Source organism: Corvus hawaiiensis, chromosome 22, assembly GCF_020740725.1.
Source record: "Corvus hawaiiensis isolate bCorHaw1 chromosome 22, bCorHaw1.pri.cur, whole genome shotgun sequence".
NCBI classification, from domain to species: Eukaryota; Metazoa; Chordata; class Aves; order Passeriformes; family Corvidae; genus Corvus; species Corvus hawaiiensis.
The window spans coordinates 745048-768327 of record NC_063234.1 but is presented as its reverse complement, the minus strand read 5'-3'; the positions used below and the strand labels follow the sequence as shown (position 1 = coordinate 768327).

The following is a 23280-nucleotide window of genomic DNA, read 5'->3' as shown; positions in this document are numbered from 1 at the left end:
CCCCTCAGGAGCCCCGCGGCCGCCCCTGCCCAGCCCGCTGCCGGCCCCGGGCCCGCCCTTTCTGGGCCCCTCACGGGCCCCGCCCCCCCGTTCCGGCGGAGCCGCGCGTGGCCCCGCCCCTCCCGCCCCTCCCGGCGCTGCCATTGGCCGGCGTGGCGCGCGCGCGGCCCCGGCGTGCCCGGCCCCCTGCGGGGTCACGTGATCCCCAAGATGGCCGCCGCCGCCCTGTTGTTTTGATGAATAATCTCTGCGCGGGGCAGCGGCCGCGGGCGGGCGGGGGCCGGGGTCGAGAGCTCTGAGGGGCGCGGGGGCACCGGGAGGGCGGCTTCCCCTCGGCCGCGGCGGCAGCTGAGGCGCGGGTGGGCGGCGGGGAGAGGGCCGGGGGCGGCGGTGCTGCCGGCGGGCGAGGCGCGGCGCGGTCGCCCCGGAGATGCCCTTGTGAGGCGGCCCGGGGGGCGGCGGCGGCAGGAGAGCGCTGCCTCGGAGCGGCCCCGCGGCGGGGCGCAGGAACGCGCCCTCCCTCCGGGCACCATTAAGAGGAAGGCGATGGAGGAGCTGAGCGCGGACGAGGCGAGTGCGCGGAGCCGGGGCCTGAGGGGGCGGGTGGGCCCCGCGGGGAGGGGGCGCTGGGCCGTGCTCGGACCCGAGGGTGGCGTTTGGCTGCGCAAGAAGCGATCCTGAGAAGCTCTGCCTTCGCCCCGTGTCTGTGCTCGGTGTTTTTCCTCCTGTCTCCGGGCTGTCCCTGACCCGCGACCCCCCGGCTCAGCCATGCGGTTGGGTTGCTGCTCTCCTGGTTAGTTGTTTATTCTCTGCTTCCATCTGCCAGGTAGCCTTTGTCTGCAGCGTGTTCCCTCTCTGTGTCCAGTACTAGGCGTTTATGTGTTCTTTGTGTGTGATTGGAAATTTTTGCTTCCTTAGACTCTTTGCTGAGAAGCAAGATGGGTGTGTTTGTGGTCTTATATTTAGTATCATTTCTTCTTGAAGCAGCTTGAAACAGGCTTGTCAGTTTTCCAGTGTTTCCTTTGATTTTCTTTTCTTTATTTATTCAAGATCTTCATCTTTCACTGAAGAATTCTAGTGTTACGCTGTAATTGGCAAACATCTATCTCTAATGTATATATTCTATTCACATAGAATAAGGTGAACTGTTCCTTGTTTCTTTCTTTTAAAGGATGCTGCTTTCATTTGTTTTTTAATATAGAGTAAGGTCTTAAGTTTTGTCCTTATATTAGAGGACTTCCAAATGAATTATGTCCTGGGTATAACATGTCAGGATCTAGGGAGTTTCCCACTGTCCCTGTGTAATCCTTGAAACCATGTAAGCTTTGAATCTCTCATATCTTTAAAATAATAATTTAATATGAACGTGTACTGCATGCAACAAAATGTATTGTATTGGACCTGCTGCAATACAGGCTCAGTGCTGTACTTGTATTCCAGGGAGGATCAAAAGAAATTATTTTTATTCCGTCCATATCTTATAGTGGGATTGTAGAGCAGGATGGCTGCTGTTACTCAGATTCGTATTCCAAAAAGTTGGGATGTTTTTGATGATGCTGTCACGATTTAGCAATCCTACTGTGTTGCGTCATGATCCGGGAGAAAATGCTTTGTGCTGTTTACTTGATGAAGGTACTCATGCTCTATGGAAGCACTGAGAGAAGGAGTACAGTTCCCATGTTGGGAGGAGTGGGATGAGACACTGGTGTTGTGAGTCTGCTGTGAAAAAAGGTCTCCAATTTTACGGGTGTATTTCATGAGTACTTTGTTTACGTGCAGTTCTTCTCATTGTTGAACTGCCCTGATCCTGAGATGTTTTATGATTAATTTCAGAATTATTTAACCTATGTAAGCTTATTTGTGTCACTGCCTTAGCACATTACTGACATCATCGAAACAACTGCATCATGGGTCTGAGGATGCAGGAAAGGAGTTCTCCATTGAGGACTCATCCACCTTTTTTTGGCAGAATGTTTGTCTCCAGTGACTTTTCTGTGTCCTTCTTGTCCAGTTCAGCGAGGACCAAACCAAATGGTCTTTTAGGTGATTGCTTGCACAATCTTGTATCATTTTAACGGAGTCAAGTTGTCACTTCTTGTTATTAAATGGATCCCTCATTGAAAAGTCAGAGCCAAGTCACTTTTAATATTCCTCCACATCTCCATTTTGCTGTTATTTGGCACAGTGGGCCCTGGGTCAGACTATATTGAAAAGTAACCTTCTGAAATATGCTATATGTGACTTCTTCAGATTCAGACTTTTTTTCAGGCAGTGACTGAAGGTGAAAAAACACTTAACGGAAGTTTAAATTAATTGCTAGGCTCTTACAGGTAAGGTTATCTTCTGTTATCAAACCATAATTAAATATAACACTGACAGGTTGCAGCTTAAAAAAAAGAGATACACAATTGACCATACATACATTTTCGTTTCAAGAAGGCATTTTCCCCTCCTATCAACAGTGTGTCTCACTGACATTTTCTCAGTGTTGACTTTGTTAATGCACTAGAAATTGTAATTCACTACAGACCATAGTAAAATTTTTAGGAGGGGAGAAGAAGAAATTTCCTTCTTAGTGCGTGAGTTTTAGCACAGTAGATAGCACAGGATGAGAACAGGGACTTCACAGAAAAAAAGCAGAATCCAGCTAAACGTAGCATAAAGTGGGAAAGAATGATGTGAGTTTGTCGTCTTCCAACATGTATGTGATTTTTGAGTAGCACTTTCTGAGCATAGAACATGACCACTGTCACCAGAAAATGAAGCATTTCTTAAACCAGTTTAACAGGCTCTAGTGAATAAAAAAAAATAAACCTATCTATTCAAATTACCCTTAATTGTACAGATTTGGAACTCTTCTACATTATGGTCAAATAGGAAATTTCTTTAGAGTCTCACTAAGCAGTTGCCACTATAGCAGATACTGATACAGATTTGATTTTAACTGGGAATGTGTGAGCCTGAGGGACTAGCCTTCGTGGTTGTATCTTTATTACTTGGTGAAAAATTAAATTATCAGTCAACCATCTTTAACAGGGTGCTATTTTTACATTTTTTTTGTTGTGGTGCATGCAGCTAACAGCTTTTAAGAAGTCCATTTAGATCAAAAATGTATTTCTGAAAACTGCTACTTACAGATGTAGTTCAGATGTGTCCAGCAAAAACTGTCCCAGACTGTACTAGTTAAAAAGCAATGTGCTCTTCCCATTCAGCCCATTCGATTTTTTTTTATTAGGCCTTTAAAGTGTGTGTTCTGGAGCTGTGCTCTGCAGGGAAGATGGGCTCTGGAGCAGGCAATGCCATGTAATAGTTAGGACTGAATTACTTGTCGCTATTAGGTAACATAATGACACATAACAGCTTTGTCATATGTCACTGGCTCAGGTGTTTATTGCTGAATCAAGACATGGGGATTATTCAAATACCCTAAACTTCTCTAAAAATATATTTAAAACCCCCAGCTTTGTGCTGCTTCATGGTAATTTGGGGAGTCATTCAGTCTGAAATGGGAACAGGTTAATTGGAGGGAACTCCCACACTTCTGACATGGTATTTGTGTTATGTGAAGGCAACAGGTTGGGGTCTCGTTTGTGCCTTGTGCTGTGCAAACAAGCTGTGTCTTCTGAGTCCCCAGCTGTGCCCTCAGCAGAAAGCCCATCTTCCCTCCTCTCCCTGCTGTTCAGCCTGAAGACACGGGGAATTGACTGGATTGAATGTGTCCACCAATTTTATGCCATCTTTTCAAACTTTTTTCAGCCTGTACTTGGTCTTTTTAGCCTAGTATCCGTTTCTCCTCTTTTATCTCTTACTTAAAACTTCCTAGTTTTCAGATCAAACTTCAGATTCCTGTAATAATTTTATATAAACCTGGAGGAATGTGACAGCTTGGGGTATCCAAGAGCCAGATCTGGTCCTTTAACATGTGCTCCGTGTACCCTCAGTTGTGAAAGGTGTATCAGTCAGTGGTAAAAATATTCAGTTTATTTATATTTTAATGTGACTTTGTTCAGCAGTAAGGAAGGTAAGTGTAATTTGCCCAGCATCCTTAAAGGGGCAGGGAAAAATACTGTATTAGTTTTTATTGCAATATCTTATCTCAAAGCAGGCCAGTGTCTGTGCAGATTTTTTTGTTCTATGCCCTCTTCAGACTATTTTGCAGGGCAGGTTACAGTCTGGGGGACTGGTCCCTGAGAAAGGCGGGTGGTTGATGGACTGAGAGTGACAAATACAAGGCAGAAGATTTGTCTCAGTGTCCTCCTGTTTCAGCAGTGCTGACTGCAGGTGGATTTGCTGTAACTTGGGCATGGATCTTGCCTAGCACTGGAAGGGAAGGAGTGCCAAGTGCCCCTAGTGACCTCAATTATCTGCCTGACACTTGGAGATGTTGAAGAGGTGACCTTGTTTGAGTAATCAATTGGACTATACCTGTGAATAAATTGATAAATATATTGGTTATTATCTCTGCCTTTTTCTCCTCACATATCTCCTTCCTTACACCTGATTTGGAACTAGCTAGCAAGAATGAATGTGAACAGTTGTGGAAGAGTTCCATATCACATTAATTGTAAAAAAGCAAGAAAAATAAGTAATCTTTCTCCTTCAGACACTGGTGCATATATGGAGTGCTTGTGTCTGCATTTGTTGTATTTGTGAGCTGTGATTGCCTAATTTGGATTCAGATACGGGGACATGTAGCTGACATTTTCTCAGTTATACCTCTGAGGGCTGAGATAGTTCTGGAGTTTTTTCAGATAAACACTTGGATGAACAACTGAAAAATTGAAATGTAAGGTACAAACGAAGAAGAGGGAAACCCTAATATGTATTACTTTTACTTAAAGGCAAAGCTGAACAATTTCTTTTTGCATTAAGCTCCCCTATTTTGCTTGACGAGAAGGAAGGATTAGAGATTCTATTCATAGCTATTTTTTTGAGTCTTAAAAAAAATTCTTGCTGCTGTTCATGTGGTGACACACAGTTCCCACAGTTTTTGAAGTCTGATTTAATTTGATCTGTTCTTCTTCCTGTTGGAGTAGGTTTCATAGGCCATTAAATGATATAGCAATGTAGTGTAGACATTGACTTGACGCAAATCTTTTGTTCACCCTTTCAGTTGCCTGGCAGTTCTTTAGGACTATGAGCAGAAATGAAAACTTCTAAGTTGTGTGCAATGCTTGAGTGTCATAATACAAAGAGAATAACAGGAATTGCTGATTTTTGCAGGGAGCTGGCATCCTCAAATATCATACTTTTATTTTGGGCCTATTTGAAGCTGAAGATGTAAGCTTTGGGCACAGATCCTGTAAGGCAGCCTGTGATAATAAATAATTTATTTTATGGTTTTCATTTATGTGAAACTTGAAGCATTATAAATTTAGTTTTATAAGTTTTGTCTGTTTATTTCTCGTGTATAATACTAGTATTATGTGATTACATACTGTTTTTAATAAATAGGTTTGTAACAGTTTTCTGTAGTTGGCTTTTGAAGGCAGATGCTTCTCTGTCTTAAAAGTAACATGCGAAACCAGTTTTTTAAATTCTTTGTGATGGAATGCCTCTAGGTGATAAGAGAATGTTTTTCACTCTGTCTTTACTTGTCAAGGTGCTTCTGTCCAGCACACACGATGCATGTTTTTGGTGTTGCACTTCTGTTTTGGATTGATTTGGACAGTGATGATCTTCGATAACTTTCAACTAGACCTTCTTTAGCACGGGTGTGTTGTTATCATGTAGTGTGAAATTAAAGCAAAGGTCACATTCACGTTGTCCTTTTTATCACATTAATGCGGTTTTGTCAAATGCCAAAGTAAATGGGGAGGAGTATTGCAGGTTTTGAAATTGCTGAGCTGTAAATGTTAAACTGGTCTTACACAACCCCTCGAGGGACAAACACAGCATTCCCAGGGCAAATGGTTTTCCAAGGCAGCAAATACATACTTAAAATTCGAACACGCAGGGTACCGTAGTGCTGTGACGCAGAACAGCGGGAGAGCAGCAAGCCCAGCTCCCCTGAGCAGGCTTCAGGTAAGGCTTCAGTCTTTGCTTTGCAGGAGCCAGTCCCTGGTGTGAGGGAGGGCCGGAGGGCAGCCCCGGAGCTGTGCGGACGGGCTGGCCGTGCAGGCAGAGGTGTTCACCGGGGTTCTCTCCCCTGCAGATCCGTCGCAGGCGCCTGGCGCGGCTGGCGGGAGGCTCCTCGTCCCAGCCCACCACCCCCCTGACGTCCCCGCAGCGAGAGACCCCTCCGGGGCCGCCGGGCGCAGCCGCAGCGCCGGGGCCCTCGCACAGCCTGGGCCTCAGTGTCCACAGCATGACCCCAGCTACCTCTCCCATCGGTGCGGCAGGTAGGCTGGCAGCTCCCGGCGTGCTTCCCGGGTGTCTGTGCACATTCCTCACGCAGCTCCTCGTTGTACAGCTGCTACTTCTGCTCTTACTGAAAGTAATTTTCAGAAATAAATGTTGCAAGATGGTGAACAAAGGTACTTCTTGTTTTAATTTTCCAAGTAGTAAGGGGTTTTCCGTTTATTCCATTTACGGTTGTTTTCCAAGTGTCAGTAAACTCATGGCATTTACAATATGGGTTACCAAAGCTTGAAGAAGGTTGTAATAAAGTTTAATATTATACAATATTATGGAGAAGATGTGTCAAGGAGACAGGAAAATCCCTTTCAAATCTTGCAACACAGTTTCTATTGATTGGTTTCTAGGTACATTTTAGCAATCAGTCTCAAGTTAATTTTTGATCTTTAGTTGCAAGCATTCATCACAATTAAAAATAGCAAGCTGTGGCTGGGCATTGTCAGTGTAAGAATGAAGTATTTGCATTTGCTTTCTGCTTTGTATTACTTTGGCAATTTCACCATTTACTGGAGGGAATACAAGCAGGATATTTACAAATTGTATTTATTTCAGAAGATACCCAGTTCATGTATTTATGCCACGTTTGACCTAACAGAAATTAATTTTGATTTCAAATTGTCTGACTTAGAAATCAGGACACATTGGCATGTTTTCCAGTATTGTGATCTTTATCTGAAAACTTAAATTGTTTTGCATGTTATGTTACTGAGCTGAGATGTTCACAAAACCATTCCAAAACAAATGTCAAGATGGTTCTAACCAGATATTCAATATTATTTCTAATAATTTAATAGAAATAACATTTTTCCAATGCTCCTTGATAAGTTTGCAGAATTCATTATCATTTTTTTGTTTGCTTCTTGAATTTTCCAATTCTCTCTTTGGCAAGTAGAGTATTTTACAAGCTTAAATCTTGTAGTTTAATTACAGCGCCATTCAGAAATACCTAGAAGTGACTCCTTCCTGCTTATTTTGCTTCCTTGCATCCAAAGCAGGACAGAGAAAAGCTATCAAAAGCATTTCCTGAGATAAAGTCATTGCAGATGGAATTTAACACTCTGTATTGTCCTCATGATCAAAGCTAGCAACCCAGAGGTGGAGGTGACTTCTTTTTTCTTAAGAGTGGTGCAGAGTTCACTCACTGTTCCCTCAGCCTGTGGTTACATGACTGTTTTAATCCATCTGGGGTCTGACTCTTGCTGAAAGGAGTATTTGTTGCTCTGCTGTCCATGGCAGCTGTGTGGTGCAGGGGACTGTGGGCTTAATACAAGTGAAAACTAAGCCAGGAAAAGTAAATGTTTAATTTTCAAATAGGGGAGGTCCTGATCCATCCTAGGGCACAACTGGATAAACAATACTGCCAGCAGAGCAGGAGGTGTGGAAATGTGTACCTGGAGGTAGACATGCTCAGGTATTGGCAGATGGGTTTATCGTGGTTTGAAGTGGTTGGATAGTGAAGACCTTGGAGATTTCTGTTTTGAGAATTCACCAGGACAGTGCCTGACTGTACTGACTGGATTGGCTGATGACCCAGAACAGGAGTTTGTAGTGTTTGCTTCCTACGGTGCCATTTGTGCAGCTATTTAATAATGTGTGTCTTTTTCACGTCAGGGTAAGAGATGTGGTTGAATTGGGGAATGGATCAGGAAAAAAATGTTCATAACAGTTTACCTTGTGTGTTTATGTAGCGTAAATGAAGACTCAGCTAATGCTGTGTGGTTTGCAGCAGTTCCTTTCAGCAGCAGACTAAAGTGACTGCAGAGGATTTTAATTCATTTGGACATACAGAGAGCAGCTCCAGCAGAATAGTGTCCTTGTAAGCATCCATTGTTCGAAGGAGTTGCCTGTCATGGTGAGATCAGACGTAGGAATCGATTTCATGGAAAATACCATTATTTTGTATGTATTTTGAAAATACCTTGGAGAACCTAAAAACAGTGTTATCAGTGACAACTGGAGCTTTAGGTGTCAAGTATTTTATTGTGTACCTGATATAGCAAAGTACAGATGCAAGTAAATTCTGGAAGATATGTGTGAAAAGATGGTAGGGTAGGGTTGAGGAGGGCTATTAATGAGTGCTGCAGCATCACTGTTAAAGTACATTTTCCTGGCTGTAAGAGTAAGACCCCAAGGGAATGCAGAACAATGCAGTCTTTTGCCCTGGTAAGCCCTGTTTGCTCTGGTCTCTTTTGTCCACTGACTTAGCTAGATTTTCTTTGGGGAGAGGGAGGAGGAGAGATGAAGAACTCAAGGAATACTTATTGCTCCTTTATACTTGGTGATGTAACTCCATTGTAATAGCCCAGTCCTGTTCTGATAGGACAGTTTTAGAGGGGCTCTGACAATGTCTTAAGGTAGTTGACAGAGCAGTCTTTTAAGAGATGAGTTTTTATAGGTGTGAATCTCTAAGCACTTCATGGATGCAAGTTTATCTTTGTTTAATGCAGGTAAGCATCCCTAAGCTGCTGAAAGGGGAGGTAGAAAATCTGATTATCTGTAGTCAAATGTGAATATTATTAACATTTATTTACTAATGCACTGCTAAGAATACTTAAGAGCTGGATTGAAAAACAGTGTTTCCTCTCCTTTTCCATCCAAATAATGTGTAGTGCCTTCTCACTTCTGTAGTAGTGATCTTGGTGGTGCCTTTTCTTTAGGAGTAGCCCACCGAAGCCAGAGCAGCGAAGGAGTGAGTTCACTCAGCAGTTCTCCATCAAACAGCCTTGAAACCCAATCTCAGTCCCTCTCTCGGTCCCAGAGCATGGACATTGATAGTGTCTCCTGTGAGAAAAGGTAAAAAATGCAGCTTGTAACAGCTGGCAAATATGGCACAATGCTGATGGTCAAACCTCTTAGCAGGACAATGCTCTGCCCTCTCTCCCTCCCAGCTGTGTTAATTCAGTAGGGTTAATGCTTAAAAACCATACACTGTTTAGACCGCTGTAATGCTTTTTCTAGTCTGGTTTTAATGGGAATTCCTGACCTAAAGTGGTAAAAAACAAAACGTTATCTTAGACATTAAGAGATGAGCATGTCTGGTGGGGATAATTCAGCTACTCTATTTAAAATAAAAAGGTTATGGGATGTAATAGCTGTGTAGTTTGTATTGCCTGCTGAAGAAATTTAGACCTCAAATGTAATATGAGAAATATTTATCAGCCAGTGATTTTAACTGCTGTTTGTGCATTGCTTTCTCTGCTGCATCTGCTTAAGGGGACACACTTTCAGTCAGCATCTTACAGAGGACTGTCTGCAGCTTTCTACAAGTTAATGGACTTTTTCTCTTATTTCCACTTCCAGTATGTCCCAGGTAGATGTGGATTCAGGAATTGAGAACATGGAGGTTGATGAGAACGATCGCAGAGAGAAACGGAGTCTGACGGACAAGGTGAGTCTGGGTTGTGCTGCCTGGAACCTGGAGGAGGGATGAGCTCAGTTATCTCCATATATCAATATCCATATATCATGTATCCATTTTTTAATACACAGTAGGCCTGAATAAACTTTGAAGATTATTGCATCTTATTTGTGTAGCGCTTGGTAGCCTACTCACAAAGTACTGCTTCAAATGTATGTTATGTATGCTGGAGCAATGTCTAATAAGGTTTTCTTCTAGATATTAAAAGAAAATCTGTAAGAATTAGCTATCAAGTTTTAGAGAGATGGTAGAACCCTTTAAAGTAGGAAAAGAAAGCAACTACAAAGCTCTAATCCACTCCTCAAATTGTCCTTTTTGTCATTTTAGGCCCGTGTGAAATAGAGCCATAAAGAAATGGGACATCAGTTTAATAGAGAGAAGTTTCTACAGCAGTGCTCGCAGTGCTCGTTAGATGTCTTTGTTTATTCTGCCCTGTCAGTAATAAGCTCAGTTGGTAAAAGCCTGGCCTGAAGCCATGCAGCAGCAATGCTGCTGCAGGATCCTTCGGGCATCCCGAGCTGCAGGCTGCACTCAGGGCTTCCACTGGGGACTGAACAGCCTGGCATGGAGGACACTCCTTGAGTCAGGGGTGGGGGGAAGCCGGAAAGTAAATTAAATCTTTGCAGCCTGAGTTGATACTTCTTACTCATTTGAAGAAACCAAAAATTAAGTAGATGGGAAACAATGTTGTCCTTATACATGAGCAGAACGTTTTCTTGCCTGGTTGTATGCGTTGGAAATGATGTCATCAGTGAAACTTTTTTTCAGAAATAGGCAGGAGAGGTAGAAGTATTTGAAACCAATAGAATATTGATAGATGATAAAGTCAGTGAAAATGTATTAATGTTCCAAAATTTATGGTTTGTTAAGGTGTTGAGGGAAAGCTTTTGGGAAGGATACAGTGCTGGTAGTTGCTGGAAATCTGATAAATCTAGGCTTACCTGGTGGTCATTATGAGGCCTCAAGTTTAAAGGAAAAAAGGGAGATTTTTAGTGACAACCTTGTTTTTTTCAGTCTGTTTTGTTCTTCCTCATTGACTTATTTCTTCTAAAAGAAGAGTGTTACTATCTTGAGAGGTAAGATACATAGCAGTGCAAGGTGCACTAGTATTAGTCAAATACCAGAATTTGGTTTTAGATCGAGTAAATATCTACAACTCTCATGGACCTCTTGCAGGAAAATAGCCTCAGAGTCAAAATTTGAAATGCTGCGGAGCTGAATTTTCTGTTTTGTGTATTACATTGCTTCTGCAGTGTTGGTAGAAGAGTGTAGGGGAGGGCAGAGTTGTGGTACTGGCTTGTCATGTACGTTCTGGCAACTTTTAAAGGCCACCTCTCCTCACATTGCAGGGGTAATTACTTCCTTTGTGTTCCATCATTTTTTCAGGTGCACACTCAAAGCTGCCTTAGAGGTGTAGGAACCCACCTGTAACCTTTGCCAGACACTCTGTGTGGCCGCATTCGTGTTAGAGAAACTAGTTTTTCATTTTGAGCAGAGTTTACACCATGTTTCCTTTCTTGGAAGAACAGGGAACAAGGAAAATTCTTGAGTCTTTTGTCGTGTCCTGACTTCATTCAGCTGAAAGATGTCTTTAACTTGGGCAAGGTGTGAAGGCAGGAAAGAACTGGGGAAGCTTTTTTTCTTCCTGTGCTTTCATTTTTACCAAAAAAATCTTAAATAAGTGTAGATAATGAAAATTTAAATCCCAAATTAATTCTTTAAAGCAGACACCATAAGTATCTCAGTTGAATTTTCCTTCTTAGTATACAGTTTTGAATGTTACAATTTTGGAAATTATGCTGGATTTGAGTATTTCTGCTACATCTTTGCTGCATCCCTTGTGTTTCTTCAGGTGTTTTTTCCAAATTTTGTCAAATGTATCAATATTCCTTTATGATTACACAAAACCTGCCATTATGAGTTAAGCTGAAGCCATTTAAGGAAGATCTGTATCTGATTGTAGGTTGAGTAATACAGTTGCAGATCAGGTGTTGATTGTTTTGTTACCCCCAGGAACCTCTGTCCGGGTCGGAAGTGTCTGAAGAACAAGCTCTGCAGCTGGTCTGTAAGATCTTCAGAGTCTCTTGGAAGGACCGAGACAGAGATGTTATTTTCCTGAATTCACTCTCTGCCCAGTTCAAGCAGAACCCAAAGGAAGGTGGGTACCTGAGCAGGAGGCACTGGCAGGGTGGTTTCTCTTGAGTGGTGTGTTCCCCCCACTCCTTATTTTTAACCTTTTTGTCCCTCTGCTGCAATACCAGAGCCACCTACTTGTGGTCTTTGCTCAGTTTCAACATCTGCTGTCAGCAGACGTAGCAGGAAATGGAATCTTGGAGCAGGAGCATGGGACTGATGGCTCATAGCTCCTGTTTTAATCAATTGGTCTGCTCTTGTTGGTTGTGTTTTTGGTCCTCAAACTAATGTGCTGATCCAGAGCACGTTGCTGGTTCCATTTGTTTTTTCAGAAACATTTTTGTGAATTAAAGGATTGTCTTGCGTCATAGTAGACATCTAGCAGTTAATTTGTTAAGCCAAAATTTCCTGATTATTTTATGTAACAGGCTATATATCCTATGTTAGCTGTAAGGTACAACCAAAACAATTGTTATTTTATGTGTGAGGTATGTGCATGTTTTGTTTTCGTTTCTTTGACACAACTTGCCCAGCTCAACAGCAGAGTGGGAAAATAGGAGTGCAACACACAAGACAACTTTAATAGCTAACTGTAGGAGCATTAGGTCATCTATGATCTCCTGTGTTTTCCATAAAGGCTGGTTTTTTTGTGTAGCTGTAATTCCAGAACTTAGGTTAATATAGACAGTGATAATTACAGATGTGTCAGTGGGTTGTTTTTGCCAAAACCAGAGCTCAATTCACAGAAGTCTGTTTCTGTCCTTTTTTTCTCTGCTAATGTTTACATCTGACTACTGTGTAGATGAAGACAGAGGTGAGGATATTGACTCTCTTCTTCTTAACAGTGTTTTCAGATTTTAAGGACTTGATTGGGCAGATTTTGATGGAAGTGCTGATGATGTCCACCCAGGCAAGGGATGAGAACCCCTTTGCCAGCCTGACAGCCACATCCCAACCCATTGCTGCAGCTGCCCGCTCTCCTGACAGAAGCCTGATCTTAAACATGGGCTCCAACCCTGGAAGCAGCCCCATGTTCTGTAATGTGGGCTCCTTTGGTTCCAGCTCGTTATCCAGGTGACTTCTGATTGTAACTGAATACTGATTTCACTTGAATACTGATTGGTAGACTAGAAGAGAGAAAAGGGCATAGAAGTGTCCCAAGAACAATAAATAGATGGATTTTTAAAGTTTTTCACTCTTTTTCGTGTGAGTGTCCCTCCATTTCAGCATTTTTGATTACACTGCCATGGCTAGGAATGTCTTTGATAGATTCAAGCAACGTAACTGTTTCCTACTGAGAAGTATCCCTAACTTGCATCAAGAAGGCCATGACTTTTAAAAATGTGTAGAATATGACATAGTTTTATTCAACGACAGTAGAAAAGAATAATGTGTGTGAGCTGCAGAAATATTGCTGAAGAGTCATCAGGAGGGCAAGGACTTCTCTTGCTCATTTTATTTTTTTCACCCTTTTTCTGCATATCCTAAATTGTTGCTTTTTTTTTTTTTCTTTTTCCCCTGTAACTGGTTTAGTCTCTATGGGACTAGTCCAGCTCCTCCTACCAATTTCACAAGCTATGTACCAATGACTGGTTCATCTCTTACCCCACCAGCCAGTTCAGTTGCCACCACAGCAGTGCCTCCCATTACTGTCAGCTCTCACCTCCCAGCAGCAAGCCCCTCCTGGACACAGCCTTCCTCTCCGCGGTACCGGCCATACACCGTGGCCCATTCCGGAGGCTTTGCTGCTTCTTCCATCCCGCGTTCCTTGAGCATTTCCATCCCATCTAGTTCTCCAAGTCCTCCAGCCATGCCAGTCAGCACATCCAGACACAGGCCCACAGCCATGGGTCCACCTTTGTTTACTGCTTCACCCCGTGCCTTGCGCAGGCGTCCTTCCTTACAGAGCAGGATTCCTCCTAGGTATTGCACAAGAGCAGAGTGTGTTTGATGTGTGCTCTGCAGGGTGTGGCATCAGCGTGCAGTATGGAAGAACTTATGTTTGTGCTGAGCTCACCCTACTCACCCTGAGTTGATTTCTGCGTTTGGGCTTGTGCTAATACCTTGACTTGCTAACCAGGTGTCTTTGCAAAATGTTCGACCTGCTTGTGTGCATTTGAGGTGTGATGTAATTACTTTAAAAGTAGCAATGTGATTTTAATTTCCTCCTCTTCATATATCCATTCCAGTTAAACTATAAGCTTTCTGTTCAGTTGTTGCTGCTGGATAGTAAACCACATAAACCTGCTGCTCCAAAATCAGTTTTCTCAGTAGGGCCTTAGTTAATTTGTTGAAAGCTGGTACTTGTTGGACTAGGTTGGATTTGACTCCCTGGTGCACAGATTTAAATTACAGATCAGCATATTTCAGAATGCCAGGCTAAGTACCACTGCTTTTCCTCTCTTGGCTGTTCGTGGAATCCCTTGTTCCTGCAGGAGAGAGAAACAAACACACAAGGTTTTGAGACCACTGCTTTAAAGTCATTAGCTTAGAACTGTAATATTTATTATTCAGTCATGTCTAAACATTCCACTTCAGCCATAATTTTTATTTGGTCTCAAAAATTCTTTTTCAATTTTTGTGTTGTAAACGTGTGGTGTTTTTGATACCTGAATAACTTGTAGTAGTGTAACAGAGCATGTTAGTATGGTCCTGGTTTTACTAACATGGAGTTACCTGTTGTTTGCATGCTTAGAGAAGATGATTTTTGACAGACTTAAAAAGAAAAGCTACCATTTACTTTTTCTTCTGGCTTTAAAAATCTGATGGCCTTTTCCATTTTTGTTGTGGTAGTTTATACGACAACCCTTTCTCCTTCCTCCTTCTTGCTGTTTCTGATGTGTCTGAGGACAGTAGTGATGAAGAAAATGAAGACGATGATTTTTCTTGTGTCCAGTTTGGGTCCAGGTATTGGAGAAAGAGAATGTAACCTGCATGTTTGGTTGTTTAGGAACTAACAGTCTGTGTAGTGTCAAGTACAGAGTAATTTGTACTTCAAAGTAATTTGGGGAGCAACTGAAGGCGAGGATGTGACTTGGCTGGCTCGTTAAGTTGGTGTGTAAACATGGGTAATGAGTACAGTTAGTCAGCTCTCCTTTGGAGACGTGACTAAGGTAAATAAATGTTCATCATACTGTACTTTAGGCCTAATGAGCGTGGTTTCTGAGATGATGTTTGAGTGGAACTTCTCTTTGGCTGTCTGAGTAGAAGGCATAGTATTTGCCCGTGGCTGTAATTATAAATCACTGGTACATCATGGGCATGCTTTCCTATGAAAAACTGGAAAATGAGGACAAGGGTTAACATGCAGACAAAGATACAGTGACAGATAACCAGCTGATGCAAACAATGGGATTTTGAACATTTGTTGCTGCTTGACAGCTGAGAATCCTCCTTTAGCCCGTGGAGAAAATACACCTGAAATCTTACACCAGTCCTTCGATGGGGTTATTGTAGAGAAGGGTAAGGGAAGCAAGAGCAGAGTTTTACAGGCTACACACCTGTGGAGTGACTGGGAAGAAAGGGCTCCTCCAGGGCTTTCAGTCCACTGGGTATATAGTTACAGCAAAAATCAGGGCAAATTGAGTTGCTTGACCTTTCTAAAACAAAGCCAGCTTAGGACTTTAGGAAGTATCTGGTAATGTCAAGGAATGCCCAAAAATATCTTGCCCCCATTAGCTTTTTTGTCTGATTGTTGCTGTGCTATGTTGGGACACTGCTGCTGCATTCGCTGTTACCTACAGCACCTTCCAAGTAGCATCTCCTCTTTTCTACTGCAGTCTGATTTCGGGAGAGTGAACTTGATAACACAGCTATAGGAGGGATTTATGTATGTGGAATTTAGGGTTATTTTCCCCACTGCTTTGTTTAGTTTTTATTGTGTTGGTGACTCAGTCCAAATGTTGGATTGAGTTGCCAAGCTTTGGATAGGATTTCTGCTGTGCTTCTGGGGTTTTAGTGTGTTTATTGTATCACGGCATTTTGCAGACAGCAGTAAGTTGTTAGTTAAAATATAAACACAGTGGCTGTACAACTATGCAGCAGCTGGCATGCTGAAAGCACCAAGGCATTCAATATATGAGCTTTGTGTTAGAATAGTTTGAGTTATTGCTGCAGTGAAATCATTAGTAGAGTGACTGTAGAACGAGTAGGTTTTCATATAAATTTATGTTCTTAAAAGAGTATTTTTTAAGCTGGATGTGAGAAGCCAAGAGGTTTAAAAAAGAGACCATTAAAAAAACCCCATGTGCATGATTTTGTGGTTACTGAGCACTATTTCAATAGAGCTGTGTTTTACATGGATTAGTTTTAATTGAATAACTGAAAACATCTCTCTGCGAACAGAGATTGCTGCTATTAGAATGTTGTGTTTCTTAAGCATCTGGTAGCTCAGCATGTTAACAGCAATAACCTTTCCTGGCTTTATTGGTTGGACTGTAAAGTTTGCACAATAGATTTGTATGGCTCAATTATAGAAATGTAAATTATGTTACAGTTAAAAGGAAATTCCAGTTCTGACAGTTTATAGTTTTAAATATGTTTTTAAAAAGCTGTATTTGAGGAAACCAATAGTCTTATTTTCCAGTTTAAGATCTGGGGCTCGTAAATTGGTCTTCATTCAAATCTATCCTGACTGTACACAGACTTCTCTTTGAGAATTGCAGCAGACCATCCAAGTAACTGCTGGTTTTTAGATTTCATTTGCATTAAGTGAATATTTCATGTCTTTAGTCTCTTCTGTAAAATGAGGATTTTGCTTTTAATTAGCTTTGTCAAGCTGTTATGTAGAGAAGAATTCTGTTGAGATAACAAGTCTGAGATTGAGAGTTGTGGGTCTGTTCTTACTTTTGTGTTCAATTTCTCTCATCTCAAGGATGGTTTTGGTTTTGTGGGTTTAGTTTTTGTGTTTACAGTATCAGTGCTTTCTTTTCCCCACTGAGGCTGTGCTACTTAATGAAATGATGTATTTTACTGAACTGAAATGAACTGAGTTGAAATGAAATGATCTTGAATGCAGGAATGTAAAAAACAGCAGCAGCATGGATATATTGCCTCTGTTTTATGGATTCTTCTTCCTTAGAGCACCTGAAGTGGTTGTGTGTAGCCCTGTCAGCCCAGGTCTCTTCTCAGCAGTGGGAGGCTCCTGCCTCCTGTGGTTTGGTGGTGTTAACAGAATTTTGACATTTCTGCCGTTCTGAACGGTGGCATGGAAGGGTTGTGGTGTCCTGAGTGTCAGGTACAACTCAAAGGCTGTTTGTTTTCTCTGTTGCATTGTGAGACCAAGATTTACTGATTCCCATCAAAGTTATGCACCTTGTGGCTGTCTTTCAGGCACTTGTTTAATAAGGCATTTCCAGCTCTGAACTTCAAGGGCTGGACAAGCTGTTACGTGGAGAGCTCTTCATAGATCACGGAAATTACCTGAATTATCACAGAAATTACCTGAATCACTGTGCCATGTGTGTGATGGGATGGAGCGTTCAGAGCATTGACAGAGGAATGTTCATGAATTGTTTGATTGTGCAGTGAAGAACTCTACCTAATGCTTTTTTTCTGCTTTCTGTGTGTTTTAAAGTGTGGGAGGCTCTGGCAGCTCGAGTGTTTCTGATTCCTGCAGTGACCACTTCACCATTGAAAACTGTAAGGAGACAGAGATGCTGAACTACCTCATTGAGTGTTTTGATAGGGTTGGAATAGAGGAGAGAAAAGCACCAAAGGTATGTTTCAGATGAGTGAGGTTGTAGCAGTGCTGTCACAAACACTCCTCTGACTCATTAGTGGGGAAAGTTGGTGGGAATGATAGTTCTTCTTGATGGCTTTGCTGTAGAAATAGATTTACTGAATTTATTTGGGCCCTTTGATTCTTGTTAATTCATCAAATTTGAGTGATGCATATATTTTGTATCTCTTAAATAAGCACTGTGTTAGAAATCATCCTTCCTATTTCCATCTACTACATTTTATCCAAGTTCATTCTGTATAAAACAATTTTGTGAGACCAGCTCCCTTGTCAGTGTTCTGTGTTCTACTCTAAGCTTTTGCTTCTGGGGAAAAAACAACCAACCAACATTATTTATATATAATCTGGAAGGTTTTAACTGGAGTAGTTTTAGTCTTAGTGTGCATATTACATTATACTGCACAAATAAGTTTATCGTCTTTCCTGTGTGTTCTGTATTTAAATTCTGATTTGTATTTAAATAACGTTGTTTTTGTCAGATGTGTATTAAAATAACGTTGTTTTTGTCAGATGTGTAGCCAGCCAACAGTTAGCCAGTTACTGAGCAACATCCGATCCCAGTGCATTTCACATGCTGCTCTGGTGCTACAGGGATCCTTAACACAACCAAGGTAAATCAAGCTGATGTTAATCATGAGAGTTAGACTGTCCCAGGATTCTTTTTTTCTTCTGAGGGTTAGATAAGAAAACTAAGATCAGTTGTTGGAGCAGGAGAATTATGTGCCAGAGGAATAGTTTGTTGCTTTACAAATGATGAGTTGGTGGAGAGCAGTTTGAGTGCTTTCTAACTGCATTTGTGTAAAATCAGCCAGGTTGAAGTGAACAGTTTAAGCAGAGGATCAGGAACCGAGCTGGTTTTTGTCTTGCCTTACGCTTCAACTGTTTTAGTTACAGATTGTTGGGGCACTACACCTGGGAAAGTCAGTAACCAATAGAGCTGTGGTCTTAAAATGTGTAGCAAAACCTGCAGAAGGAACATAGCAGGTGTTTTGCTCCAGAGTTACCATGGCAGGTTCGGTAATAGAAAGCTGTCTGTCCTAAATCACCACTCTGGGATTTCAAGTGCAGTTGTTTAACCAGCAGCCAGTTTAGTTAGAACACTAAAAAGGTTTTTAAAATAGGATACGTGGCTTTTACTAAAATCTGCATAAATTTATATTTGTGTCTCCAAAGAATACTTCAATAATCTTTAAAAGTGCACCAGTTATCTGGTGTGCTTTGAGGTCAGTTTTGTCTCTGCGTGAACCAGTGTTGACATTAGTTGTGTAAATATATAGTAAGGAAAAAAGACACTTCTTTCAAAATGCTAGGAAGCAGTTAAAAGCCACATTAAAAGTAATGACTGCATTAATTCAGAAAAGACTAATGTTATGTTCTTTTTTTAATCTGGAAAAACACATGTAAGAAAATGTTGTTCCTTCACCAGTTGATCTTAACAAAGGGGTTTTTTTATTAGAGGGGGTAGAAGGAGCAACAAATTACTACACAAAAGCTGTTGTTTTCTTCCAGCCTTGTTAACTGCAGTGTGATGTTGGCAGCAGCATCTGTTTGAGAATAACCTTTCCCCAAGTAACTTGAGCAGACAAGATTAGTTACTTCTGAAAGGAATAGGTGTATCCAGACATTGATAATGTGCTTGCAGACACATCCTTGCATGTGGCTGCTCTGATGTTTTTGCAAATACTACTGCAAATAATCAGTAGTTTTGTATTTTAATTTTTTTTTAATACAAATTAAGGTCATTGCAGCAGCAGTCTTTGCTGGTACCATATATGCTGTGTAGGAATCTCCCATTTGGCTTCATTCAAGAATTGGTGAGAACAACTTACCAGGATGAAGAGGTGTTCAAACAGGTAAGGCATAGGTAAAAAGTAGCTACAGCACATGATTCTATAATTTGCGGTATCCAAGAGAGCGGATTGTCAGAAGTTTAGTCAGTGTCTCGTAGTCCTCTAGGACTAGCAGCCTGTTAAAGCAATTGGACTTTGGTTTTGTTCTTTTTTTAACTCTTTTAACATTTTGTTAAAAAGGCTGACTTTCAGTATTTGCTGGTTCTAAGTATTAAAAGTGCATTTGCTAATATGCAGCACGCACTAACACAGAAGTGGACTACTTGGAATGTGCAGGCATATATTGCAAGGTTAATCTTGGTTTTCGTCCTTTTGTACAGAACTCCTAAAAATGTACGTGTTAGGATGGCAATCTTCTGCAATCCTGCTCAGAGTTACTGTGTTTTCCATCTTGCAATCTTTACCCTTCTTTGCATCTTTAACAGTTTGTATCTAAGGTGCTAAGAGCAGTTTACAAATCCTAGTCCAGTAATTCTTCATGTTTACAGAGGAAATGACTGAGGAACATTAGGTGGTTTGTTCTGTGTGTCAGAGTAGCTCACTGAGATGATAAATAATTAAGACACAAAACTACCGAACTTCTAGCCTGTAGCCTGTAAAGCGGATCAATAAGGCTGTAATTGTCTCTAATTAGCACTCCCATAGTATTGTGTGATTTGGCTGTAAAGAGGCCTTTGAAATGGCATTTGACCCTTCCAGTTTTGCAAAGAATGACATTAGATAATTTTTATGTGTAGTGCAAGTAACTGTTAATAATTTATGTTTCTGTCTGGACTTCTTTTAGTAGAGGTTCATGTAGTTGAAAGTACATTTAAGCATGACAAAAAGTGGTTGTAAAAGTGTTAGAAGTCCTGCCCTGGAGAAGAGAAGCATTCCTGGAGCTGAAGCACATGGCCACCTGTATAGTGCTTTTCTGTAATATGATTTAATAATATTTTTTGTCTCTTCACAGGAGCAACACAATATACTTTAAAATTCAGTGGGACTCCTGTTGTTGTTGCAGAATTACTGTGGGTTTATTTTGTGAGGGTATAGTTGTCAGAACTGTGCAATTGGGACTTATTAAATGGGTGCAATTACTTCTGATTAATAAGTCCCTGTCAACTCATTTCCTCTTTCCTAACAATCCTTGACTGCTGCTTATTATCTTTACCAACTTACACATCATGCAAAATTAGAGCTGTATTATTGCCCCAAATGTACAGAAAAATAAATTATTACCCATTTGGGCAATAGGTTGTTGGACACCTGTCCAGAACCCCTGCACTTGTTTGTGTCTACAACACACAGAGAACTTGCTCACAGAGAACATGCAGGGAACTCGATGGAGCAACACCCCATTGCTTAGACTACAGCACACAAGTTGGGTTTTAGCTTTGAATACCCTTTAAAGCCTTCAGGCTTAACTGATAAAAATTAAAAAAAAATCCTAGTTTTTGTTTTGTGTAACTTGCACTATTTGAAGAATGAACAGGCATTTCATGCTTTGTGTGGCAATGGAGTCATTTGATTGCTTCCTGTTCTTGAATAAAGTAATTTACTTGTGTTTTTACAGATCTTTATTCCCATCTTACAAGGCCTGGCTGTGGCTTCCAAAGAGTGCTCCCTCGATAGTGACAATTTTAAATATCCCCTTATGGTAAGGACTGTCCATTTCTAGAAGCAGGTTCTTTATGTTCGGTGATAACATGCGGCTTCTAAGCAAGATAACACTTCAACACTTTGGGGATTCTTTTTGTTTAGTGGATTGCTATTAAACTCTGTCAGAAGATAAGGGGCATGAGATGTGTAAAGAACATTAAAAATTTAGTAGAGTGTGAGGCCATTAATGTCTTAAGCTTAATGAACGCTGTTTGTATAGTGGTCTGCTCAAATGTTTGTATGTATTGCTTTATATAAAATCAATCAAATGTATGGATTTCATCATGCATAAGTGTAATACTGTGGATGGTTATAAAATCCCACTGAACTCCTCTCAATTTAAATCTGGGGAATAACAACCAATAAATATCCATACCAGTGTATGTTTAGACTCAACTTTTGTATGTGAGGAAACTCAAATAGGTTGCATTAAACCCAAATTATTTGGAGTCTGTCTACTGAGAAAAATATCTTCATATTCCCTGATGACTGAAAAGGTGAAGGGGTTATTTGTAGTCTTATTGAAGTGTGTACTTCAGTCCTAAGTCTGCTTTCCTCCTACTGCTTTTATTGACAAAACAAACCAGTCTTTTGCAAACTGTGTTTGGCCACCAAAAGAGCAAGTTGGATTCTTGGTAAATTGAGTATTGTCAGCTTAACGCCTTCGGATCCTTTTAGGTTCTTCAGTGTATGATGCCAAAAAAGGCTGTTGCACCTCAGATTTGTTTTGTATTTAAGGAAATCAGCTGGACTGGGGTGCTGTAAGTCAAATTGACTAAGTAACTCTGGTACTTGGCAAAAAACATTAATTTTTCTGGTTTTGTGTTTTCCTGCTCTTTTGTCATCTTCCCAATTTGTGAACTGCTACAGATTTGGCTGTTGGCTGCAAAGAAGGATTACTTGAAAATGAGTCTGTGTTTTCCGTATCTCTAGTTGGCACAGTGTGAAACAAAAGGATGCAATAGTAGTTACTTACTGTAGTATAATTGAAGACTGAGAACATGTAACCCAGGACAAGTGGGAAAGCCAGCAGTATCTTTGTGTTTCCAGAATTCTCTGTTACGACTGCTTGCTTCTTTCTGTACTGCAGTTGAAAGTGAGCTAGAGATCTTGGGTAGGATTCTTTGTTGCTGGGTTCTGTGTTCATTTGACATTTTTCCACTCTGAGTCAGAAGACAAAGGCCTTGGTGTATGGATTAAACAATTGCTCTATTTATTATTGTTACTGGTTTTAATGGGGCAGGTCAGGAGTCCAGCACAGGCGTTGTCATGTTCTGAGCAAACAACAATTTGCACAGCTAATTTTTGGAATAAGTGCAGTAATTTATTATCCTGTGAGACATGTTGGCTTTTTTGAGGCAACTTGGAGCAGATGCAAAAGCTAAAATGGGAGCAGGGTGTGCTTTAGTTCTCTTTGGACATCTTCACTGTGGTAGTGAAGTTTTTCTGCTAATCAAGGGAAAAAGGTTCAGCTCTTTCAGCAGTTTGTCATAGTAAGCTTGTTTTTTGCAGACAGGTTACTTAGGAATTACTCAAAAAAGTAATTTTTATTGGGATTTCTTTATAGGCACTATGCGAACTTTGTGAAATCAAGTTTGGGAAAACACACCCTATGTGCAGTTTGGTGAGTGTCTCCAGTTTGAGTTTTTTCAAGTAAAAAGAACCATGTCACTTATTTTGGTGGTGGTGTACAATTCCTGTTGATAATGTTCTCCAGAACTCTAAGCAAGAGTACTGGAGCCTGTCATGCAAAACAGTAGTTTAAATTAAGCTGGTAGAGGGAGTCCTTTACCCTGAGAATTTATTAAAACTGGGACAAACACGAGTTGCTTGGGTTGCTGGAATACTGAGGAGATGTTTCCATTTTGCCATGGGCATGACTGAGGGATGGAGGTTTGAGGGTGTATGGCAGACACTGGAAGGTGACAAAGCAGGATGGCTGACATGGCAGCTTTGAAGAACTTGCTGTTTCTCCTATTTTTAGGTTGTCTCTTTGCCCTTGTGGTTGCCTAAATCTTTAAGCACAGGTGCAGGAAGAGAACTGCAAAGGCTTTCCTACCTTGGAGCCTTCTTCAGCCTCTCTGTCTTTGCTGAAGATGATGTAAGTGTCACAGAAGGACGTTGACAATAGCATGGTGGAG

At 41.2% G+C, this 23280-nt stretch overlaps 1 protein-coding gene across 2 annotated transcripts in view; it reads left to right on the top strand.

Annotated features, from left to right (window-relative positions):
* The first annotated feature begins 408 nt into the window (after positions 1-408).
* UBE4B (ubiquitination factor E4B) overlaps positions 409-23280 on the top strand; it is a 36995-nt gene continuing 14123 nt past the window's right edge. The window contains exons 1-14 of one of the 2 annotated variants that reach the window (XM_048326208.1): positions 409-570; positions 6155-6341; positions 9015-9150; positions 9658-9745; positions 11789-11933; positions 12754-12982; positions 13442-13831; positions 14702-14815; positions 17484-17625; positions 18159-18259; positions 19387-19501; positions 21054-21137; positions 22707-22763; positions 23124-23240. In XM_048326208.1, the coding sequence (XP_048182165.1) occupies positions 547-570; positions 6155-6341; positions 9015-9150; positions 9658-9745; positions 11789-11933; positions 12754-12982; positions 13442-13831; positions 14702-14815; positions 17484-17625; positions 18159-18259; positions 19387-19501; positions 21054-21137; positions 22707-22763; positions 23124-23240 (1929 nt within the window). In that variant the 5' untranslated portion in view covers positions 409-546. The remainder of the gene's footprint in view (positions 571-6154; positions 6342-9014; positions 9151-9657; positions 9746-11788; positions 11934-12753; positions 12983-13441; positions 13832-14701; positions 14816-17483; positions 17626-18158; positions 18260-19386; positions 19502-21053; positions 21138-22706; positions 22764-23123; positions 23241-23280) is intronic. The other variant, XM_048326207.1, reaches the window with a different exon arrangement.